Source organism: Sturnira hondurensis, unplaced genomic scaffold (genome assembly GCF_014824575.4).
Source record: "Sturnira hondurensis isolate 20B ecotype Veracruz unplaced genomic scaffold, ASM1482457v3 Scaffold0000362, whole genome shotgun sequence".
Taxonomy (NCBI): Eukaryota; Metazoa; Chordata; class Mammalia; order Chiroptera; family Phyllostomidae; genus Sturnira; species Sturnira hondurensis.
In genome coordinates this window covers 979,601-1,000,710 of record NW_028072993.1, presented here as the reverse complement: position 1 = coordinate 1,000,710, position 21,110 = coordinate 979,601, and the positions used below count along the sequence as shown (strand labels likewise).

Below are 21,110 nucleotides of genomic sequence, written 5' to 3'. Positions count from 1 at the left end.
TATGCTTACTTTATAACAAAATATAACGATGTATTTCCTCAATTCTAGGATGTATACGTATACAATTTTATATCTTTTTTTTTTTAAAGGCCATGTGCCCTAGACAGCGAATTGAAGTGGCGACCCTTTGGTTCATAGGCCGGCACTTAGTCCGCTGAGCCACACCAGCCAGGACTACAGTTTTACATCTTAATGTTTCTGCAATCAGATACTACATCTTAGAAATAGAATGTATATTTAATGCAGTAGTAATTATTTCCCTAAGAAAAATAAATCATTGGTGCATCTTATAGTTAGTTTAATCTTATCCTAGAAGACAAAGGTAACTGATGTTCATAATGAAAGAACTTCCTATCAGGGGAGGCCTGTTATTTTAGGTCTTAAAAAAGAGGGTGTTTTAGAAGGATTTTTGTTAAAGTTTGTTCTGAAGGGGGGAACATGTTTAAAGTTTGATTAGATTATTTAGAAAATATATTTATGTGGAAATATTTTACCTGAGATAAATCTAATAATGAGCATTGGTATGTGTTTTGATTTCACTTAGATGTAATGACAGACTAAGTTTCTTGAATTAGGTTATTGAATTTTACTCTTAATATATTATTGATTTGTCTCGTAGGTGCCTAAGCCTATGCATCTACCTGTAGGTTCTTCCTCTACCCTTCCAAAGGATCCAGTATTGAGGAAAGAAAAACTGCAGGATCTGATGACCCAGATTCAAGGAACCTGTAACTTTATGCAGGTATGAGTCATTATTAAACAAATCTTAAGTGCAGTTCCTGGGGCTACTCATTTCTGATCTGTGGCATTATGAGGAAGCTGTTCAGAACATAGGTTCTGGTCCAGAATGAGTATGAATCCTAGCTTGGCCACTTCCCAACTCCGAGAGTGTCTGCAAGTTACTTAACTCTCTGCTTCAGTTTTTTTTAAACATGAGGATAGTAGATTCTATTCCTATTTGTTGTAACAAAAATAATCAAACATGTAAAAAGCTTAAAGTGCACAAATACCAGTACTGCTGTTAATCACCAGAAGTTTCCACTGAGATTGTGAGAACCTGCTCTATGCTTAGTGTGCTGGTAGGTGCCATTGTGTTGATAAAATCATAACATGTTATCGCCTTTAAGGAGTTTATATTCCAATTGTATAAGATGGTGAACTTGTGGTAAGTCAGTAATTAAATGTCAAATTGTGTTATACAGACCCTCACAAAATTCCAGAATACTATGATATTACTGAGGGATGAAGTAGACAAATAAGATTTTCTTGTGTAGTGAAAAGACCTTGAGCTTTGGAATTAGACGCATGGTTAAACTCACTTCTACCAATTTACCAGCTGTAGAATCTATAGCAAGAATTTAGCTTCTAACCCTCTACTTATTTGTAAAATGAGGGAATTGCTTATCCCTTCAGATTATCTGAAGATAAATAAAAGAACTAAAATGGTCACAACAAGTGTGTAACTTAAGAACTCAAAATGCTGGAAACATTTCTGGGAGAACCAAGATAGGCAGATGACAGAAGAGAATAGCTTTTCATCGTGAAAGTATTTGATAGCATGATCTAGTTTGTGGTTGAGATACAATAATTAGGCCCTCATTGTTTGGGGTATAATCAAAACGAAGGCTTGGTTTATACTAGGATTGATGCCTTTGTTTAAGACCTTAGGTCAGGAAAAAAGTTTTCCAAGGTAGGCCTTAGAATTACTATTGTGGTTTTAAAACTTGACACAATCTTAAAGTTTGACAGCTACATTAGTTTTAAATTTTAACTCTTAATTTCTGCTTCTGTAAAGACTAAGTTATTAACCTTTTGAGATAGTAATTGGCTAGATTCCTATAGCTAATAAGGTATGGACCACACCGTGAATAACTCAATGGTAATAGTTTTAAAATTAATAAACTTTGCTTCTATTCATTATTGAAAATTTGCCTTTAGGAATCTGTTCTGGATTTTGACAAACCTTCAAGTGCAATTCCATCGTCACAACAGCCTTCAGCTACTTCAGGTAGCCCAGCAGGTATGTCATCCTCCTCAGGACTCGGAACAAACAGCCACAGGTGTAATTATCATTTCTTTACAAATAATTCTACTCTAGACATCATAAGGGTTAAACAGTGTCTGTGTATTCATTTATTCTAAGTGCATCCATATGTTATCAGTTTCATATGGGTGAATTCCCAATAGGATATTACCATACTTAACTGACCTATTTGCATTTTAGAGAAAGTCTCCAGATGGGTGAATGGAAATGCAGAATAATAGCTGTTTTGGCAATTTTTTTTAATCATCTTGTAGTGAATTCTGCCTGGAACTTGCTTTGACTCCATTTGACTTTATAAATCTAGTGTTGAGGCTTTTAGAGTCTGATTATAAGTGGAACTACCTCAGTGATATTTAGTGTACTGAGTACCATACTAATTAATGATGGAGCCTAGACTTGAATCTGGTCTGATGCTTCCAATTTAGGATCTTTTGCTGTACACTAGTGTACCTCAGGGGAAGGGTGATGTAATCAAACACAGGGCCCAGCTGTACTAAGAAGTATACACCAGCTAGATTATACAGTAATTTCTGGGTGAAGTAGGGAATAGAGTAATTAACAAAAGTGATGAATATTAATAAGACGAAGCCAAACTGAAACTATGTAACTAAAAAGTAGATTAATATACATAATCAAAGGAAAAAAACCTCAAGAGACAGAAGACCCAGCTAAGATTTACTTTGAAACTTGAAACTTACATGTATCAATTAACAAGATCATGAAAGCTCAAATTTTATTTTCAGATTACTATTACCTGTTATTTTTAAAGTCTTATTTCTGTTCTTTTGGAAGGCTTGAAATGCTGCTTTTGCCCATTTTAACCTTAAAAGGTCATGTGTTACAGACGTAATTAGTGTCCTGTTTTACAACCCTCTCAGACGCTTTGTAGAGCTCTAATACAAAATTCATGATGGACTTGAGACCCAGTTTTTTCAGCTGCTGCTTTTTTCTCCCTGTGAAGTATAAACTTTAGTTTCCACCCAGTTGATGAGCATAAACCTTTCTCTTCTCTCAGTAGTTTACTATTGATTTCATTCTCTGCAGCATCTACAGAACAAAATCTATCCAGTCAAAGTGATTTTCTTCAAGAGCCATTACAGGTAACTTCTCCACATTAATCTTTCATTTGCTCTTCTTAGCTATTCAGGGAAGAAACTCTTGCTTTGGCAAGAATGATCAGACTTAGTGATTCTAGTATACATGTCTCATTTTTTAGATTAAGTACAGTCAGTCCTCAGAAGATTCCCTAATGACCATGGGAAAGACATCGGTTGTAATAAAGAAAGCTAGTTGATTTAGTAAGGACAGAGCAAACGAAGAATCAGAGGAACCTTGTCTGGGAACTTTGCTACTGAGCTACCTAACTGACCTAATGCTAAAGGGTGTGAAGAAAGAAACTAATTTTTTAAAGCTCATGGTTAGCCAGTTGTTCCCCTGCTCACCCACTGCATACACACAGGGGTTAACGTTCTGAGGAAGTAATTTTCCCAGAACACACTCAGAGATACAAAGGGACCAGATCATTGGGATCTGTATGTGCTGCATTGCATTGAAGGCAGTAGTAAGTTCATGATTCATTAGTTTTCTGGTCATTATCTTTAGTTTTTTAATTTAATTTATTTTTTAAAAATATTTTATTTATCTTTAGAGGGGAAGGGAAGGAAAGAGGGAGAGAAATATCAATGTGTGGTTGCTTCTCTTGCGTTCCCTGCTGGGAACTGGCCTGCAACCCAGGCATGTGCCCTGACTGGGAGTCAAACCGCGGTTGTTTGGTTCACAGGCCCACACTCAATTCACTGAGCTACACCAGCCAGGGCTGGTCATTATCTTTTTAAAAAATTTCTCTGGATTCCTCTGAAAGCATTATTGGCAATTTTCTTGATTGTAGCTGCTTTGACAATAGGTTAAATATTTTAATAGGTGGGTCAGTAGTTGTCTTCCCTTCCAATAACTTTTGAGGAAACACCATTTGTTTTCAATGGTTTATATTTAGTTTGATAAGGTAGGACTCAGTTTTCAAAAATATTTGTTGAAGATGTTCTCTCAGCCTGGGCATTGCTGAAACTAAAGAGCTTCATTTTATCTGTTTTAGCTACTAGGGTTCCACATGAAGCCTTTAATGGAAAAATTAATTTTTTTGAAAAGCCACTGGTGTAGTTTAGTAGTTCTGGTCTGTAACATTGTGTTTATTCATCAGTACTTAAACTGACCTTCAGCTGGTGCAAAGAGCAATAATTTGGAATCAGGAACTGCCATAATTTCTAAATATTTAATAAATACTAATGGGAAGTACGTGTCTTTATCTTTTTGTTAAGTGAACCTTTTAACTAAAATTCAGGTCTTTAATTTTTTAATTAATTTATTTTTAGTTAACATTTTTATTTTAATTTATTATTTTATTTTTCTTTCAGCATTTATTAGTGGGGAATAAGAGGGAAGTGGAGCCAACCAAGGGAGGTTGGAGAGCCAACCGAGGGAGGCTGGGACTCTAAAGTTGGAGTCTTTTAAAGCTTGACTATCAAGTGGCCTGAATTGCCTTAAGTTAGCATCTGTGAGTCTTGCAGCACCTAGAGATTTGTTGTGTCCGCACAACAGCCAGTCCCACTTATTTAGGGCTGTTGTCTGTGGGAGGAATAAGAGAAAGGCCACGTTTGAGGAACACTCAGTCTCATAATAGTTCTAATGTTTTGGTTAGATCTGCAGTGAATTGTACCTATTTATTTAGTTACATAAAATGTTCTGAAGGATATGAAGGTTTTTCCCCCATAAGGCCTTTTTAGAACTTGGCCCCCATCTCGTTCCCAAGAAGTGTTATATCCTGATTACCCTTCTGGAAGGATGACCCTTCACTGAAACGGGACTGGTTTGATATTGGTTACTATTAATTAGTTTCTAGTTCACTCATTTTATTACTTGGGCTTCTGAGAACCACATCAAAGTATCTAGATAAAAGGAGTGGATTCACTGATACTTCAGACTTTGTGATTGCTAGATTTTTATGGGTCATTCTTTCATATCTAATGTTGGTTGTACCATAGAATTCCTAGCCTCTCAGGTGCAGCCCTCCCCCCTGTGTTTTATTGGTCACAGTTTTCACAGTCTTAGTCCCTACTCTTTTTCCCAATTCTTACTTTATAAAGATTATTAGTGTTAGCTTTAATTTTTTCCTGCCTACCTCTTTAAGACACTGAGACTGCTCAGTGTGAAAGCGTAGTTACTGTGACCCCTGGCAGAGCTGTGCCTGGAGTGTTCAGTGTGCCCTGAGCTCGTCTTCCAGTGAACCGCCGCTGAGTGCCAGGTTGAAAATCTAGCCCCAGGTTTCCAGGGCCAAGAATCTTGATAAATGAAGATGGGATTAGGTGTGTAGTTTTGTTAACCAGGCCTGGAAAGGCAGTGTAGCTGACTGCTTGGGTTTGAATCTCAGCTCTGCCACTTAATTTAGTGTGATTAATTCTTAATCTTTCTCTTTGCCACTGCCTGATTGTCAGTAAAATGGGGATAGTAGTACCTGTACCTACCTCACAGGCTTATTGTTGGATTAAATGTGTTAGTATGTGTAAAATACTTAGCATAGTGTTTGCTTTAGTGCAAGGGCATCAAACTCATTTTCACCGGGGGCCACATCAGCCTCGTGGTTGCTTTCCAAGGGCTGAATGTAATTTTAGGACGGTATAAACGTAACTACTCTTTAACAGTTAAGTGAGAGTTTGGCTCTGCTGCCGGGTACAAACAAGGCACCAGGCCGCATAAAATAAGGTAGAGGCTGAATTTGGCCGGTGGGCCTTGTATTTGCCACCTGTGCTCTAGTGAGTGCTCAGTAAGAGCAAGATTAGGAAGCTCAAGGCCCAAGGAATACAAAGTGAACAGAATGTGCTGCTGCTTCTTTTTTTAAAGATTTTATTTATTTTTAGAGAGAGAGGGGAGAAGAGAGAGTAAGATAGGGAGAGAAATGTCAATGTGAGAGAGATACATTGATCATCGATTTCCTCTTGCTCGCCCCCAACCTGGGATCTGGCCTGCAACCCAGGCACGTGCCCTTCAATTGAACCAGTGACCTTTTAGTTCACAGGCCAACACTCAATCCACTGAGCCACACCAGCCAGGGCAAAATGTGCTTTTTACAATGTTTTATATCTTCCTGTGTCCAGGCTGCTTCTTCTCCAGTTACTTGTAGCTCGAATGCTTGCTTGGCTACTGATCAGCCTTCTTTGGGACCTGAAACAGAGTTTTTGACCTCAGAGACTCCTGAGGTAAATAGGCCAATTGTCTGAATTTCTTTTCTGCCTTAAAGAATAGCAGAACCAGCTTATTTTATGATTTACAGGCATGATCGGCTGAACGATTTAACATTTATACTGTACTAATGTATTGCTTTCTGTAGATATTGTGGTCCTGGAACTTACGTAGGTAACTTTATTGTGACTTTACTATGTAAATAGACTTGTCAGAGTATTGCTTTATTGGGTACAATAAATATGTCCAATTGCTAATGTCAAAAACAATGACAAGTTCTAGGTAGGATTGGGTATAAAGTTTTTCACTATATTTACGTTGAAGGAATCATTAGAAGAAAAATCTTATTCATGTAACTGTGAAGAGTCAATAACTGTGTAGTGTTACTATAAGCACTTACTCAATTGGAATGATTTACACTCTTTTTGGCTAATTTTGTCCAAAGCATGTTACAGTATTTGTGCTTTCAAATCTAAAGTGATAGTTTTTGCTAATAAGTTTGAGCAAATCCTTGAGAGAAATAGGAAGATAGGATGATTTTGGGGGAAGAGGGGTGATTAATAAAGCAATTCCTAGGTTTTATTGTTTTTTGTTAAATATTATATAAGAATATGTATTTATTATAGGATATAACAATATAGATGGACATTAGTCTTCATGGTAATGAGGTGGTATAAATTGAAATTACTGGTTCCTTGTTTTAAGAAGGGGGAGTATTTGTTACCAAGTGAAGCACAGTTGTCTGCTTGGTAATCTGATTTGGATTGAATTTTGGTATCTTTTTAAGTCCTTGGATTTATAGTCTGTTAATCAAAGGATGTTATTCTTTTAGATAAGAATTATTTAAATTAGATAAAGCTTGGTTCTCTTTTCTTATGCAGCTGACACAAATCCATTAATAAAATTTTAAAATAGGGAAAAATTAACAGTGACTGAGGAACTAACTCAAGGTGTATTTAAAGCCTAATTCTACTGTATCAATTTGGAATCCTATTAGATTCTTAACTTGGCGGAAAATACCATTTCAGGGTTTGAAAAAGGACTAGATACTCGGAAAAAAGTTCAGTGCCTCGTCTGTTAGGCTGGTTGTTAGTGAGACTCTTCCACTTAGTCAGCAAGCTGTGTAAAGCAAATGGTTGTGTGCATCCTCAGCAGATGAGATTTGAAATTGTAAGCAAAAGCTATTCTTTTGCATTCCTATGTCCAATTGTCATCCTATAGAACTTGCTGACTGATGCTAGTCTGGGGTTTAGGGTATGTTAACTGCTGTATGGTAGGTGATTGGCTGATGCTGCATTTTTCCTCCCCAGGCAGCAGCTCCTCCATGCAAGCAACCCCCTTCACTGGCTTCCCCAAATCCTTCCCTGTCAAAGGGCCCTGAACAGGGCTTTCAGTCACCTCCAGCCAGTAGTAGTTCAGTAACTATTAGCACAGCACCCTTTCAAGCCATGCAGACGGTGAGTATGAAATGTGAATGATGATTGCAGTTCATTGTTAAAAAGCCATTGTTTCTCTCACATCTGTTATTGGGTACTATGTGAATAAAATTTCCATTTCATTGCTCTCAGTTGGGCTGGTAGAATTTACATTTGTCCAATGGAAATGTTGTCTGTGGTATTAAAGCCAAGAATTTTGAATGGCTATTTTATCAGAGGATTTTCCCCTTTGCAAAAATTAGTAGCAGGCAAAGCTGAGGATTCCTATTAAACAGGTGATGAACTGTGCGGTGAGAAACAATTTTGTATCAACATCTTAATACTAACCATTTCTAATGTCACACTAGTGATGTTCCATAGCATCAATATCTGGACCTAGAGAACACATAGCCAGGTCTTCTATCATAGCTGGAATTTTCATTTGATTCTATCTTGACCTCATGCAGGTCTTAGAGAATTGTTCAGATTTGTGTGCTATTTTGGGTTACATAAATGACAAACTGCAGCTTAAAATTTTATGGTAACATTACAACTGGGATTGTATGTTTATTCTCTAAACACAAAATAGTATATAAAAAAGTTCTTTAGAAAAAAACAAAAAGTCTTAGCCAATAAGTAGCTTTCCTGATGGTGCTTAAATGCCCCACTCCTGGTACTGTGGAGTGGCACTCAGGCGCAAGGGGACAGGCTTCGGTCTGAATTCAGGTGTCTACATTCACTAATCTTACTACTTCCTGCTTGCCCATGTAGAACAACTTAGTTCCTTTGCTTTTCCCCCTTTCTTCGTCAGTCCATCCTGCACAGTATTGCCACATTGGTTTTACTAAACTTTTTCCTATTCCCAATTAAGTGCAAATAGTGGCCCATTACAGAAGGAAGCTGCAAGTCCTTTGCCTGACACTCACTAACTTCCAAAGTCTAGTATAACCTGTCAGACCAGTCCCCTGAGCTTGCCTTGTACATTCTTGTTACATTGCTTTTTTCGCTCATGCCAGTCTGTCCTCTACACGTTTGAACTCTATCTAATATGAATCAGTGTGTGTTCCTTTGCTCATTCATTCATTCGTTCATTCAAAAAAAAGCGGGCAGTTATGGAGCCAGGCCCTCTTCTTAAGTTACTGGGGTTGTGTCAGTGAAAAAGAAACAAGTCTTTATGATGGCAAATTGATGTTTTTGTAATGGAGGTGGGGGCTACAGAGAAGAGTACATTTATAACACAGTAAGTGCTGTGTGTTGTGAAGAAAACTGGAGCAGGGTAAGGAGGCTGGAGAGTGATAGGAGTGCTGTTTTATAGAAATAGCCAGAGTCTGGATAGGGCAGTGCCTGCCACATGAAAGATACTCCATAAATTGCAGATTTTTTCCATTCACCCTTAGTTTTGAAAGAGTACACTTTTCTCCTACATAGCTTTCATTCTCAGTGAACATTGTTATGATAGCATAGTAGCAGGAAGAGTAATGCTTGGATTTTATTCTATCAAAAATCAAATAGAAGTTTATTTTTTACAATGGTAAAATATGCATAACATGAAATTTACTTACTGTTTTAACCATTTTTAAGTATATAATTCAGTGGCAGTAAGTACATCCACAGTGTTGTACAACCATCACCACTATTTCCAGAATATTTTCATCATTCAAACAAACTCTCTGTACCCTTTGAACAATAACTTATTTTTCCTCCCTCCTCCAAGCCTCTGGTAACTCTATTCTACTTTCTGTCTCTATGAATTTGCCTATTCTAGGCACCTCATATAAGTGGAATCATAGTATTTGTCCTTTTGTATCCGGCTTATTTCACTTAGTACAGCATTTTAAGGGTTCGTCCATGGTATAGCATGGATCAGAATTTCTTTTTTATGGCTAAGTAATATTCCATTGTATGTATAGACCACATTTTGTTTATCCATTCAAATGCTGATGGACAGATGGGTTATTCCCACCTTTTGGCTATTACGAATAGTGCTTCTGTGAACATAGGTGTCCAAATATCTACTTGAATCTCAGCTTTCCATTCTTTGGGATGTATGTACGCCTGGAACTGGAATTTCTGGATAACATGATAGATAGTTCTGTGTTTAGGTTTTTGAGGAGCCACCATGCTGTTTCTGCAGCGGCTGCAACGCTGTACATTTCTGTCAGCAACATATGAGGGTTCCAGTTTGACCACAACCTCGCTAACGCTGTTATTTTTTAAAAACATCTCAATGGGTATGATGGAGTATCTCAGTGTAGTTTTGATTTCTATTTTCCTAGTAACTGATGATGTTGAGTATCTTTTTATGTGCTTATTGGGCATCTATTTTCCTTGGAGAAACATTTATTCAAGTCCTTTGCCCATTAAATACAAGTTATTGAGAGTTGCAGAGTTTTTGCTGGATGTCACCTTTAACTATTTTCTATGAAACTTCACAAATAACTCAGCATACTCTTGTCTTCTAAGGTATTTAATGTTAATGCACCTCTGCCTCCACGGAGTGAACAAGAAAGAAAAGAACCCCCCTATGCACCTGGCTATAATCAGAGTTTTACTTCAGCAAGTACACAAACACCACTTCAGTGCCAGCTGCCTGCTATACATGTAGAACAAGCTGTTCTTTCTCAAGAGACAGGTAAGATCTTTGTGCATGGTATTTTGAAGACTTTGATGACAGCTACTTGAAAGGAAAGTGACTCTGTAGTGACACTTCAGGGGTTCTTTCCTGGGTAGTAAGCATTCTCTCTTTACACATTCAAGTGTGGACAAATAATCCTTTTTCCTCTCTTAAAGTTCACCATTTTAACTTCTGTAGAGGTGACACCTTCATTGGTTGACTTATGGACTCATATTTAAAGATTTTATTTATTTATCTTAGAGGGGAAGGGAAGGAGAGAGAGAAAGAGAGAGAGAAATATCATTGTATGGTTGCCTCTCGTGCGTCCCCCACCAGGAATCGGGAACTGGCCTGCAACCCAGGCATGTGCCCTGACTGGGAATCGAACCGCGATCGTGTGGTTCACAGGCCTGCGCTCAATCCACTGAGCTACACCAGCCAGGGCTGGACTCATATTTTTAAACCTGAATGCTTTGATTGGTTTAGGGCTGGCTTTAGCTCAGCGGGTACTTCAGTTCACAAGCATCGCTTAGAAGTTAATTTCTTAAAAAAGCAACTTTGTAGTTATTTTCTAATTTAAGAAGCACTTGTAGATTTTTAGTGCTGGTATTTTAGGCTTCTAAAACTTTAGAAGACATTGAGTCTTCTAAAACTTAAATTTGAGCAAATAAATTGTGCGCTCTGAGTACTTGATTAATCACAAGAGGTAGTACATGTAAATCCCTGGACTTAGTCACAAATGACCTCATTCTGTTCTCACCTGTATTGTGAATATAGGGCAGGTAATTTACTTGAAGGATACTTTTGTCATATACCCTCTCATTTACAGGAGTAGTGAAAATTTATTTTCTTTTACTCTTTGATCTGGAATATTTAGCCTTTTTTTCTTTAATTATGAATGGGTGTATACATATATATATCTATCTATAACATAAAATTCATCACTGTAACCATTTTTTAGGTACCCAGTTCTGTGGCATTAAGTACATTCAGACTGTTGTGCGGCTGTAACCACCCCTCATCACTGGGACTTTCTTTTATCTTCTCCAGCTGAAACCCTGTACCCATTTACCAGTGACTCCCTGGTCCCCTTTACCTACAAACGCTGCAGCCACCACCCCACTCTGTCTCTGTGAACTTGACTACTCTGGGTGCTTCCCTGTGCAGGTGCTAGCACGACACTCATCCTTTTGTGACTGGCCTCTTCCACTCAGCGTAACGTCTTCAGAGTTTCTCCATGTTGTAGCACATGTCAGAATTTCTTTTTTAAGGGGCTGAATAATGTTCTATTTAAATATACAGGGTGGGCCCTAGATGGTGTAGCTCAGTGGATTGAGAGCGGGCTGCGAACTGAAGGGTTGCCAGTTCGATTCCCAGTCAGGGCACATGTCTGGGTTGTAGGCCAGGCCCCCAGTAGGGAACACATGAGAGGCAACCACACATTGATATTTCTCTAATTCTCTCCCTCTCTTCCTCTATCTAAAAATAAATTAAAGCTTAAAAAATATATATACAGGGTGGGGTAAAAGTAAATTTATAGTTGCAAGTATGTGAAACAGTTTATTCTTGTGTCATTAGTTATTGATTATTGTCTTATTTTTCCATACAAATAATTGTGAACATACTTTGCCCCACCCTGTATGTTTAGAGCGGCCTTTCTCTAGTCATACATATTTAGCACCTGTTTATTTTTTTTAAGGGAGAAAATTATATATTAATGTTTTTTGCTATAAAGTGACTTTTAAGTATAAAGAATATTGAATCTTTATTGCAATTTAACCCATGGACTTTAAAACTGTTTCCTTAAGCAGCAAATTATCCTGATGGAACTATTCAAGTAAGCAATGGTAGCCTTGCCTTTTACCCAGCACAGACGAATTTATTTCCCAGACCCTCTCAACCATTTGGCAGTACCCGGGGATCTGTTAGAGGATGTACTCGTGGTGGGAGGCTACTAACCAGTACGTATCGGTCCCCTGGCAGTTATAAAGGTATGCTCTGAATAAAATTTAACTATACCGAATTATTTTGTATATTTACTTGCTCAAACCGTTTCTACACTACCTGTTTCTTTTTGTAGTTGTCATTTATAATGTAGTAAAGGAGTCCTATTTCTGCAAAATACAGTAGTATTCCTAATATATGTACTCTCAATAGCAGAGGAAATCCTTATATGAAAAGCAGATTTATCCTGTTACTAAAGGCTAAGCATCTTCTCCCCACCCCTGTGAATGAATTTTTTGATTTACATATTTGAATAATTTGTTCTTTTTTTTAATTGACTTGATTGCTCAAAATGTGTCCTAGAGAATGCCTATTTTCTATTCATTTGTCTATCAGACTATGCCACAGATAAAACATAAACTTATGAGACTATAGTAGTGATAGTCTTTTTAGTTTTAAATGTGGTTCCAAGTATTCCAGTCCTTGCTTGCTGTTTGCAAAGTACTCCACGCCAGAGCCTTGCCCCACCCCATTTCCCCTGTACCATTTCCCCTGCTACCTGCAATCTAGCAATAGTAAATTCCTACAGCTGGCGTATTTGAAGTCAGCAATATTTTATAAATAGGTGTCTTCCTGGGCAAGCAATGTTAATAGAGTTTGCTTAAAGAAGGCATAAATCTAATGTTGGCATAGAGGACCAGTTTAACTTTTCAAATTGAATACAATTAGACTACGTAAAAGTTTAGGGTAATTTTGTTCATAATTTTACGTAAGTTGTTTATGTATTAGGTTTTGATGCTTATAGAGGACCTCCTTCAGTTTCCAATGGAAATTATAGCCAGCTACAATTCCAAGCGAGAGAGTATCCTGGGACACCTTATTGCCAAAGGGTAAGAATAGTTGCCATAGTTGAATAATAGTACAGTTGTTGATGTTAAGCTGGTGTTTTGCACAAGACTCTTAGTTTTACTTGTAAAAACTGTGAAGAGTTGAGCTGGAAGCATTTCTGGGAGCCCATGGAGGATAAATGACAACTTCGAAGGTCTTAAGGACTTTATTAGTCAGGTTGTTTGTATTAACTTATTTACTCCTCCACCCTGTAAGAGAAAATGGGATTCAGAAACAAGTTAAATAACTTGTCTGAGGTCATTCAAGTACAGAGTCAAACTGAGATTCGAATGCAAGTCCCTCAACGCCAAAGCCCGTGATGTTGACATTACTGTATTGCCTTAAAGTTAACTTTCCTAGATATCAAGTATAGCAAAACGCTTTTTGTATAAATTTATTTTTATTCTGAGTTGAGTAGCAGAGCAGATTTTCTTTACTACAAATGGTAAAACTTTGATAGGAGGATGTTAGATACTTCACTTTAGTAAACCTTGGGAACTCCCTGTCATTGGTCATATATGGAAATATAGACTATATCAGCATTTTCAGTTTTTTAAACCTTTAAGTATGGTGCCACACTGAGTTCTGTTGAAAGTACATGAAGTACCTATATACTGGAAGAGCTTGCAGTTATGCGAGGGAGATGGATGACTGTGCAAAGGCAGTATTGAAAGGAGGTGGAGAACATACCAAGTGACCTAATGTCTTGAGTTTGACCCGATTTCACCACTTCCCCTGTTATGTGACCACAGGCATGTTACTGAAACTTTGAGTTCTAGTTCATCTACTTTGTCTGTTTCAGTTACGTACTCATCCCACTTTGTTGTGAGAATTACTCTAGGAGATATTCTGAAGGTTAAATAAGCTAATACATACCATAATGCTGGGTGTATATTGAACATGCACACATGAGCTGTTATTACATGATTCTCAGGTACTGTGTGTGAAGGGAGTGCATTGATTAATGTAGACTTCAGTAATGAACCCGTCTGTTCTTAACACCAGTATTCTAATATCTTTGCCCACTGCTTTAAATTTCTGCCCAAGGAAACAAGATATTAGTAACAGTGGTTGCTATTGGAAAAAGGACTGAGTCTGGGTGGGAGGCTTAATTATTACATTCATTGTATACCCTCTGTATTGTTTCGATTTTTTATTACATGTATTAACACAACTAAGTATTCTTTTCATGGTTTGTATGGAGGCAGACTTTTAACGAACTTTGGAGGCAGTTTGAAATGTTGCTTCTTCAACACATTTCCCTGAAGCTAATAGATTATATTTCCAGGGACTAAGACAGTTAATGTAATGTAATTCTTATCAGTTCTCCTGCCAGGACAAAACAAAGCCCTAACATACTTTGTCTTTATAGTTTGGTTTATAGATAGAGCAAGATTGAAGTAGCCTGTGTTCTTGCTCTATTATCTCCTCTTAGCTGAGACGAGGAACAGAGGGCCATGCCACATTTTCCCATTTCTCCCATTAACCTAGCATTGTGCGTCCTAGTGTTCTCTAGATGCTTTGTAGTTTTTGCAAGTACTAACCTGTCTAATTGGTCAGGTTGCTGCTACTGTTGTTAAGCAAGTATTGCTACTGTGGCCTTAATTGTTTTTCTTGGTGTTTGGCAACATCTGAGCCTTTTTGGTTGTTGGATAAAGGGCTACGAGGATTTATAATGGTACAGAATTACCAGCCAATAATCCTGGGTAATAACCAGGTACTGTCTTGCATTTTTGTTGCCAAGGTAAATGTTATATGTTTATTTTAGGATAATTTCCAGCCGTGTTACAAGAGAGGAGGGACATCTGGTGGTCCTCGGGCAAATTCAAGAGGTAAGGTTAATTAACTGAGTAGTTTATTTACCCAAAACTACCATTTTCTGTCAAGTTCTCCCTAAATACATTGTTTTTAGCATTTATCTTGTTGAGGTTGTGTTTGCTTAATTTATAGTACTGAACACCCGAGGGAGATATTAGACTACTTAGAAAGGCTGTGGAAATCAGTTTTCATTTATTTAAAAGTGTGCATGTGTTTCAATTTTCTTGACATCAGAGCATAATTTAACCTTAGATATACCTTAGGGTGGTGCAAAAAGTAGGTTTATAGTTGTATGTGAAATATAGAATTTCTTCTTGTATTCTTTCCCCACCTTGTATATCCACAATGCCAACTTCACATCTTTTGGTGGGATGTTTCAGGGTGATGGCTTTTGTAATAATGGCACATGCAAATGCTCTCGTGTCACTACATTGATAGGAATAAGCAACAATTAAGGCACACAATTAAAGAATGCAATAAAAGCAGGAAACTTGTAATACTTTTTAATATGTGAAGGTACTACTTAAACGTGTAGTGTAACTGAGAAAATCAAGAATTGCTGAAGATTAAGTTTGTTACAGGAAAAGTCTCTCTTTTTAAAGTAGCCAGTATTCGTGTTGCCTTTGCTTTACTTCTAAGCAGTGCTTTTGTTCAATACTTAAAACATTTCATGATATCACTTTAACTTGGAAGTAAAGAACAGGGGCATTCATCACGGGGCTTAGTACCATACCAAAATATCCTTGAAGGGCTAGTAGTTTTAAAAGTTGGTTCTTTTATGTAATATCAGTTTTCTTGTTTTTTTACATCAGAAACTTTGAGTAGGTTTATCAGTGAAGAATTAGAACAGTGAGAATTATGAAAGAAGAAGTAAAAAGAATGTTCAAACCTGGGTTTTAGATTTTGCTAACCTTAATTGGTAATAAGTTGTCCAACCTTTTGCAGTAAGTTGCCCAACCTTTTAATCTTAAAAAAAAAATGTGGCCACTAGACAAGACCACGGAGTCCCTTCTGGCTTTAGAATAGGAACATAAAAACCTATTGGCAGAAACATCTTTGAAAGCACATTGTAGCTATAGTTTACTGCTTTTGTTTTGGAATGTACTGTAAAATGTGTCTTTGTCTGTGTTTCAGTAGCCGACTAATGTTAAATGTTGTGTTCAAAGCTAACTGCTTCATTATGAGAAACTCACTGTTGCTAATAAAACAGCAGGGTGGAGTGATTCTTCTCAGGTGAGCAGCCCAGAAAGAGACAACGAAACCTTTAACAGCGGCGACTCTGGACAAGGCGACTCCCGTAGCGTGACCCCTGTGGATGTGCCAGTGACAAATCCAGCGGCCACCATACTGCCAGTTCATGTCTATCCCCTGCCTCAGCAGATGCGAGTTGCCTTCTCAGCAGCCAGAACCTCTAATCTTGCCCCTGGAACATTAGACCAACCTATTGTGTTTGATCTTCTTCTGAACAACTTGGGAGAAACTTTTGATCTTCAGCTTGGTAGATTTAATTGCCCAGTGAATGGCACTTACGTTTTCATTTTTCACATGCTAAAGCTGGCGGTGAACGTGCCACTGTATGTCAACCTCATGAAGAATGAAGAGGTCCTGGTATCTGCCTACGCCAACGATGGTGCTCCAGACCACGAAACCGCTAGCAATCATGCTATTCTTCAGCTCTTCCAGGGAGACCAGATATGGTTACGTTTGCACAGGGGAGCCATTTATGGAAGTAGTTGGAAATATTCTACATTTTCAGGCTACCTTCTTTATCAAGATTGAAAGTACAGAATTGACAACAAAAAGATGGTGTTGTAGTTGGTGGGATTAAAGGAAATGTAGTCCTTGACCTTGTTACTAATTGGTGTAGGGAAATGTTTTTCATTCCTAGAGAAAGGAGGAGGTCCTTATTTTTGTTTTCCTCCCCAAGGTGAAAAATTTCAAGCCAAATGACAGTTAGCACTAATCTGGCACTTTATAAATTGTGATGTACCCTCGCTAGTCAAGCTGTGAATGTATCTTGTTTGCACATTAATCCTTAACTGTATTAATGTTCAGCTTACTAAACTGACTGCCTCAAGTCCAGGCAAGTTACAATGCCTTGTTGTGCCTCAATAAAAAAGTTACATGCACTTTCAGTGTTCTTCTTTGATTAAACATTTAGTTGAGAGATAGAATATTTAATTTTCAGTATTCATCACTGATAACTCTTGAATAAGGGTATCTGTGGGTTCATATTATTAGGTGAAAATAAGAAGCTTTTTATATATAACAGTTCCTTTCGGAGATACTTTCCTCTGATAATTGTACATGTCATTCATGTTTTCCATTGGCCAAACATCTTTTCCTTGAAGCTATGTTGCAGTTGGATCTGCACTATCCTTTAGTTACCTAGTATCTTCAGGTACCTAATATTTGCATAATAATACAAGATGCAATAGGAAGATACACAGGTAATAATAACACTGGCTCATCATCAGTAAGGTCCTCTACTTGCTATTAGTCTCAAGGTATTCCTAATCACTACTTCAATGATTAGGCCAATAACTTTATACTTATGTTTCAGCTTTTGGGCAAGTGTTGACAGCTGGTAAGTACAGCTCACTTGCCACCAGTACAAGATGTTGAATGCCAGGTTTTAAAATACTGTTACCCATTATCAATACTTAGAGGCCTGAGGCTCACTAGTTCTATTTCTCAAGCATTATCCCTTAGGTTTGTTTTATTTCAAGAGCCGCCACATACCTTGAAATAAATTAAACACTATTAGTCTTTCCAGTGTATGGGTTAATTGATTTATACCTGGTTCTGGGGCTACAAAGATGAATGACGTTTAGATGTTCAGACACATCAAGCATCAGACAAATCAGTTTTACCTCCTGAGAGCAAATCTGTTCTTGGGTTATTTCTTTGCTTTCTGTCATACCCCTGGTTTTATTTATTTATGTATGTATGTATTTATTTTTATTGCTATTCTGTATCTGCATTGCTTACTGTTTTATTAGATTTATCTATTAGCTAGACTTCCTTGGAGCAGTTCATTAATTTTCTCATCTTTCTTTGTCTCTAATTTTCACTTTCTGGGAGCCTCCCTTGATTTTATCTTCCTGCCTTACAGTTTTAAATTTTTGCTATGTTTAAAATTTAGAAGTACCCTTCTGTTATCTGAAAGTTCCTTACATATGTGTATTGTTCTTGTTTTATGCTTGCATTTTCTAATTTTAAGGGTAAAGTTTAAAAAAAATTTTCTTCCCCCTGTGGTCTATTCCCTATACTTTTTTGTTTGTTTTAGTCTCTTATCTGTATTGTTTTATTTGTTTAGTATCTTGTGATAACTGGTTGACTTCATATTCAGGAATGGGGCACCAGAGGTGAGTGAGAGCTTCGAATATGGAGGTGGGACTTGTTGTCTTTTGCGGGGAGAACACCAGTGTGAAGTATGGAAGATCTTTCTAAAGTAGGACATGAGGCCCAGAAGCCATTAAAGGTGGACAAATCTGACATGTATAATTTATTCCCCTAAAGCTTCTGTTTAGGGAAACTAATATCAAAAGACAAATGCGTACCTGCAGGGAGATCAATAAGAAAAAGATGGCCCAAGAAGGGCAACAGATGTGAAGAGACAGTTTGTACAAAAAAGAGAAATATACGTAAAGTTTTAAAGTACATATTTTTGGCAAGCATGTGGAGAAATGGGAATTTATACTGAAGATGGGAGTAAATTTGGTACGCTTTTGGAGAGTGAATTGGCAGTAACTATCAAGGTATAAAGTACATGACCCAGAAATTGTTCTGCGAGGAGTTTACAAATAGTTTTGGAATTACGGCAAGGTACATGCACACAGGTCGTTCGTATAGCATTAACCCTATAGTAATCCTTGGACAGCCTGGATGCCTGTCAACAGGGAATTAGTTAAGTCGAAACAGAAGAGAAAGAACAAAATGTGCAACATTTGTGTAAAAACCTTTAAAAGCATGTGTCTTTGATTACTTGAATCATTTTTTCCCTGGCAGTATGTCTAAGAAATTTGATGGTGCAGGCGTTAAGGAAAGGGAGTTGTAGTAGAAGGGAGGAAGACTTGTCTTTCATTCTGAAACTTACTTGAAACTTGAAATGTACATATTACTTATTTTAGAAAATCTTTAAGTAAAAGGGAAAATGGTAGATTACTGTGGTATTTACTGTGCCTTGTCTTTCCTTGGATAGAGCTTGAGGGTTTGTTTAAATTAAGTCTGGGATAATACATGGAAGAGGGTTACTATAAAAAACCCAGATACCTTTCATCTTTTCCTAATATTTGCATTTCACCTTGTAATTTATAGAGGACTTTTCTGTTATCTTATTTGATCCTCACAATGGCCCTTGTGAGGTACACACTGTTTTAAAGGATAAGAAAATCGAGAGTCTTGGAGATTGACCAAGGCCACTAGTAGAGGTGCCAGAGCCAGACTCAGCTTTCGCCAATCGTAATACAACACATTTTCTACAGTGTTTTTTCCTTGTCTTTAGTTCTCTGGCACCGCTGTCTTTCATGTTTCCCATTGCTGTTCCGCACACACACATTTCTGGTGCACTACTCAGAAACAACACTTGGAGGGACAGACACTGACTTGAGATATTTCTTTTGGTTCTGGTTAGTATTTCTAGCTTCTCCCCTGCCCACAACCACTACCATTTCGTCTCTTGGTGAAGGCAGTTTCTGGCTTCTGTTCGTAAACTTCCTAACCTCCTATTTTACTTTAGCTTACATATATTACTGGTAGTTAAAAAGTTTCTCTTTAACTGAGAAGTCTGTCATACTCTTGCAGTAAATTCTACTTGGAGATTTTGGTTACATGTGTTGTAAAGGAGATTATTACAACAAAATACTAGAGATCTTACATTTATAAGATGTGTACATACTCTCTTTTTTTAAAAAAAATCCTCACCCGGGGACATGTTTGTTGATTTTTAGAGAGGAACGAGGAGAGAGAGAGACATTGGTTTCCTCCTGTATGTTCCCTGACTGGGGACTGAACTTACAACCTAGGCATATTGCCCTGATTGAACCCTCAACCTTCTGGCGAATGGGATGATGCTCCAACCAACTGAACCATTTGGCCAGGGCATATGTATGTACTCTTTTATATATTTTAGGTGCTATGATGTACAGCCCTGCCAATATAGATGCTTTTTTGAGTAGATGTATTTATCCACAAACTTTGCAGTATTTGCTTACAGATTATTTAACATGATTTAATGGATATATTGTTAAACTCACAAGTAGGGATTTTTTGCATTGGGTTTTTGCGCCCATTTTCTCTTTACCATGTGGGCAAGATTAAAGCCTGCTAACATAGACTGGCAGATGAGCTGCTGCCAACAGATGGGGAGGACAGCTGTGATGTTCCATTTAGATGACTAAAACGTCAAATCTCAAAAAAGGCTACAGTGGCAGGGCTTGGAGTAAAAAAGTACTTTCTGTAATAGAGCTGTAATCATGCCAGTTATTCTCACTCTGTGCTATTATTTCTAGGGTAATGACATCCATTTCTATGGTGTCACCTAGCCTCTATACACAGATGACTCACAGTTTTCAAATTATTTCTCCATTCCTTCTCCCCTGCCATAGCTCCCTGTGTGACTACCAGATGTGCATTTCCAGTTGTTACTGGGAACTTCTAGCTGTATGGCCCATAAGTACAACACTTCTAGTTCAGTAGGTCCATAGGCAAACTGATCTTTCCTTTGAAATCTAATACTCTTTCCATTTTCTCTGGTTGTTAATTTCCATTGGCCATCAAAGCTTGAAATTGTAGTGCCATCCTTGACTTCCCTTTGTTACTTTGTGTATCCAATCAGTCACAAATTTCTGTTTATTCCACCTGTGAAATGTCTCATGTCTATTCCTGCTGTGGATATTGCATTTTAGATCCCTTATTTTTCTCACATGCTTTCATTTATTCATCCAACCAGTTCTTTTCTTATCGATTGCTTATTATGTGCCAGGCATAGTGTGAGAGTATGTCTCACTATGGCCCATTCATCAAAGGTTGAATAAGGTCTCACCTGTCTCTTTAAATAGAATACAAGGATAATAGTATTGTATCATGAACAATGTGTTTATCTTATTTAATCTTCACTACAGTTCTTGGAAGTAGATGAGGAAACAGGCAC

At 37.6% G+C, this 21,110-nt stretch overlaps 1 protein-coding gene across 10 annotated transcripts in view; it reads left to right on the top strand.

Annotated features, from left to right (window-relative positions):
• The window catches only part of CAPRIN2 (caprin family member 2), a 42,343-nt gene extending 25,258 nt beyond the window's left edge, over positions 1–17,085 (top strand). For 3 of the 10 annotated variants that reach the window (XM_037032633.1, XM_037032554.1, XM_037032475.1), the window contains exons 10-19: positions 620–742; positions 1,939–2,020; positions 3,089–3,144; positions 6,193–6,294; positions 7,588–7,734; positions 10,156–10,324; positions 12,115–12,297; positions 13,040–13,140; positions 14,907–14,970; positions 16,167–17,085. In XM_037032633.1, the coding sequence (XP_036888528.1) occupies positions 620–742; positions 1,939–2,020; positions 3,089–3,144; positions 6,193–6,294; positions 7,588–7,734; positions 10,156–10,324; positions 12,115–12,297; positions 13,040–13,140; positions 14,907–14,970; positions 16,167–16,735 (1,596 nt within the window). In that variant the 3' untranslated portion in view covers positions 16,736–17,085. Of the gene's footprint in view, positions 1–619; positions 743–1,938; positions 2,021–3,088; positions 3,145–6,192; positions 6,295–7,587; positions 7,735–10,155; positions 10,325–12,114; positions 12,298–13,039; positions 13,141–14,906; positions 14,971–16,122 lie in introns of all 10 variants that reach the window. The other 7 variants (XM_037032709.1, XM_037032797.1, XM_037033111.1 and 4 more) reach the window with 7 other exon arrangements.
• The last annotated feature ends 4,025 nt before the right edge of the window (positions 17,086–21,110 follow it).